Source organism: Corapipo altera, unplaced genomic scaffold (genome assembly GCF_003945725.1).
Source record: "Corapipo altera isolate COAL_440 unplaced genomic scaffold, ASM394572v1 131651, whole genome shotgun sequence".
Classification (NCBI taxonomy): Eukaryota; Metazoa; Chordata; class Aves; order Passeriformes; family Pipridae; genus Corapipo; species Corapipo altera.
In genome coordinates, this window is record NW_020886309.1 from 2,897 (window position 1) to 6,779 (window position 3,883).

Below are 3,883 nucleotides of genomic sequence, written 5' to 3' on the forward strand. Positions count from 1 at the left end.
CCCCCCCGCCCCCCGTGTCTCTCCTCTGCCTGCACCCCGTCCTTTCACGGGCACCCCTTCCCCCACACCATTTCCTGCAGCCAACCCCTTCCCTTACCCCCTGCACCCCAACAGTTCCCCTCCCATCATTCCTCCTCCACCCCACTCCAGCCCTGTGCCCCTTATTTCCCTTCTCTGCAACCCATCCCACCCCTGCACCCCTTATTTCCCTTTCCTCTGCAACCCATCCCACCCCTGCACCCATCATTTCTCCTCCCAGCACCCCTTCTCCCACCCCAGCCTTTCCCTGAATCCCTTATTTCCCTCCTCCTGCACCCCATCCCCTGCACCCTTCCTGACCACCCTCTTGCCCCCCTCCCCTGCCCCCCATCCCTGCCCCCATCCTTCTCCTCTACCCCTTCCCCTCCCTGAGCCCCCTTTCCCAGCCCCCCATTCCAGCCACGCTCACTAGGTGCTGGATGGGCACAGTTGGACCTGGAGCACCCCCCGGGCACTAGGGAACCCCCCTGAACTGGGGACACCCCCCTGGACACTGGGACACCCCCTTGGGCACTGGGGAACCCCCCTGGCACTTGGGGCATCCCACCAATGCTGTGAGCACAGCTAGAGACCAAAATCCCAGAGCTCCAACCTGGCAGCACCAACTGTTCTCAGGGTTGGGGATCCCGGGAGGGGACAGGGCTGGGGACAGGGCTGGGGACACAGAGGTGACACATCTCGAGAGTGACACATCCCAAAACCCACCTTTATTAGAGACCAGAACCCCAAACTGAGGATCGTGGTGACATCGGGGTCACAGTGTCACCATCAGCACCATGGTCAAGGTGTCACTGTCACCATCAGGGTGACGGTGTCACCATCAGCATTGGGGTCACAGTGTCACCATCAGCACCAGGGTCACAGTGTCACCAGTGTCACCATCAGCACTGCGGTGCCGGGGCCACTGAGGCCACATGGGGTAGGGGCCAGCCCGTGCCACCCCACTGTGCCTCCCCCCCGTGTCCCCACATCGGGGTGGGGGGTCCCTGGGCCAGCCAGGCTGTGCCCCCCAGCCCGGGCTGGGGGCTCTGCTCACACTTGTGTGACGATCTCGCCGTTCTCAGGCACGTAGAGCTGCACGGGCACCCCGGGCACCGAGCGCCGCAGCACAGGGGGTGCCTGGGGGGCATGGGGAGCACGTGGGTGCCGGCACCCCACACTGTACTGGGCACCTCACCCTGTGCTGGGCACCCCCCAGGGCACCCCCCGGGGCACCTTCACCCTGTGCTGGGCACCCTGGAGCAGGACTGGGGTCCCTGCGGGTCCCTGGTGCAGGACCAAGACCCTAAAGGGGCTCCTGGGGTGGGACTGGGTCCTACAAGGGCCCTTGGGGCAGGACCACGGTCCCAGGAAGGTCCTTGGGGCAGGATTGGGGTCCCACGAGGATCTCGGGGGAAGGACCAAGACCCTAAAGCGGTTCTTGGGGTGGGACGGGGGTCCCACAATGGTCCCTGGGGCACAACCAGGACCTTAAGACAGTTCCTGGAGCAGGATGGGGTCCCATGTGGGTCCCAGGGGCAGGAGCAAGACTCTAAAGGGGCACCTTGGCACCCCCTGGGGCAGAGACTGGGGGGGGGGGGTTGTGGGGGCACAGCTGTAGGTCCTCACTTGCCCGATGTTGCTGTGCCATGGGGAACCCCCCCCAGTGGGACCAGGGAGAAGGGGGGGACTGGCCCCAAAAATGTCAGTAGGGACCCCCCTGCCCAGGGGTACCCCAGTGCTGCCCCTGGAACCCCCATGGGTCTGGCTGGTGGGCCCCTGGGTATGACCAGAGGGACTCAGTGGGACCCCAATCCCACCCCAGGGACCCCCTTAAGGTCCTGCTCCTGCCCCAGGGACCCTTGTAGGACCCCAGTCCTGCCCCAGGGATGCTTGTAGGACCCCAATCCTGCCCCAGGAACCCTCGTGGGACCCCAATCCTGCCCCAGGGACCCTCGTAGGATCCCAGTCCTGCCCCAGGGACCCTTGTAGGACCCCAATCCCACCCTAGAGACCCCCTTAAGGTCCTGATCCTGCCCCAGGGACCCTTGTGGGACCCCAGTCCTGCCCCAGGGACCCTTGTAGGACCCCAGTCCTGCCCCACAGACCCTCGTGGGACCCCTATTCCTCCCCATGGATGCCCTCAGGACCCCACATCCACTCTGGGGACCCCACCAGAGCCAGACATACCCTGACCCCACCTCAGGGTGACCCCCCCCCGCAAGGCAGCCCCCCGGCGGTCCCCCCAGCCCCCAGCCCCCGTGTCCTACCTGGACTCGCGAGAGCTTGGCCCGGGCGAGGGGTCCGTCCCCGGGGGTCCCTCCGGGGGGTCTCCCGAGGGCCCCCTCTCTGTCCAGGGAGTGCGGCCGTGCCCCCCGCAGCCGCGCGCGCTGGTGCCACGAGCGGAGCTCCTCGGTGACGGCGGCGCGGGAGAGCCCCCGGGTCCCGCCGTAGTCCTTGAGCGAGGGGGTCCGGACGATGCGGGAGCGGGAGGGCACGAGGCGCTGGTACCGCAGCGGGGCCAGGTCCTGCTCCAACAGGAGCCCTGGGGGGGGCGGTTGGACCCGGGGGGGGGCCCCGCGAGCGCGGCCCGGGCAGGGGCAGGGACGCGGCGAGGGACCCGTCGGGGCCGGAGCCGCCCGGGGAGGGCGCGCGGGACGCGCTGGACATGCTGGACACGCTCTCGGCCGATCCCGAGAGGAACGAGGGGCCCGCGGGTGGCGGGAATGACACCGCGCAGTGCGGGGGGCGGCGGCGGGGCCCGGGGGGGCGGCCCCGGGGCTCCAGGGGTGGCCAGGGCGGATCCAACCTGGGAAAAGAGAGGGATCACCCTGGGAAAAGAGAGGGATCACCCTGGGGAGGGGATAGGGATCCAACCTGTGGAGGGGACAGGGATCCACCCTGGGGAAAGGAGAGGGATCCACCCTAGGCGAAGGACATGGATCCATCCTGGGGAAAGGTCATGGAACCCCATGGGAGGAGAGTGGAGCTAATCCCATGGCACTGGAGCTCCAGCCTCCCATGGGATTATCTCCATCCTCCCTGTGGGGCCAAGCTCCAGCCTCCCATGGAGCTGTCTCCAGCCTCCTCCCATGGGCTATCTCCATCCTTCCTGTGGGATTTTCTCCAACCTCCTCCCCATGGGCTGAGCTCCATCATCTTCACAGGGTTATTTCCATCCTCTTTCCTATGGATTGAGCTTCATCCTCCCCATGGTATCTTCTCCATCCTCCCCATGGGATCCTCTCCATGGGATCCTCTCCATCCTCCCCATGGCATCTCTCCCATCCTCTCCATGGAATCTCCTTCATCCTCTCCCCACGGAGTCTCCCCCCTCCCTCCTTCCCCCATGTCCCCTGCTGTGCCCAGGACGTACCTCCGGGCCTGGCTCTGTCCCCTCCGTGCCGGTGTCTCCGGGCTGCCAGGAGCACTGGATCCCCCCTGCCGGCACAGCACCAGGGTCCTCATGGGGACAAACCGGTAGGGAGGGTCCCCTGGCCTGGCCCCCGGGGGGGTTGCAGGGTTGGGGCTGCTGGGGGTGGCCGAGGGGGACCCCAGGGGTGACCCCAGGTAGCACCGGGATCTCCGGGTTTCCCCATTCCCAGGATTGATTCCAGGATTTCTGGCCCTCTCATAGGGTCTGTCCAGGCTGGTCTCCCGCCAGGGGTTGGGGGAGGATGGGGGTGGTCTCGACCCCTCCTCCTCCTCCTCCTCAGTGGTGTCCTCGGGGGACGGGGACCTCCGTGGGGTGGCAGGTCCTGGTGGCCGTGTGTCCTCTGTGGGAGAGAGGGAGTGCTGGGATGGAGGGGACACAGGGAGGGATGGGATGGGATGGGATGGGATGGGATGGGATGGGATGGGATGG

At 67.0% G+C, this 3,883-nt stretch overlaps 1 protein-coding gene across 1 annotated transcript; it reads right to left on the minus strand.

Moving 5' to 3' along the window:
* Positions 1 to 726: 726 nt before the first annotated feature.
* LOC113941132 (innate immunity activator protein-like) lies at positions 727 to 3,794 on the minus strand (the record flags this gene model as incomplete). The annotated part of the gene is given in 5 exon segments (XM_027632289.1): positions 727 to 1,158; positions 2,289 to 2,561; positions 2,563 to 2,827; positions 2,896 to 2,967; positions 3,395 to 3,794. Coding segments are annotated over 5 exon segments (1,097 nt in total), but the record flags the coding sequence as incomplete, so codon positions are not given.
* Between the last annotated feature and the right edge of the window lie 89 nt (positions 3,795 to 3,883).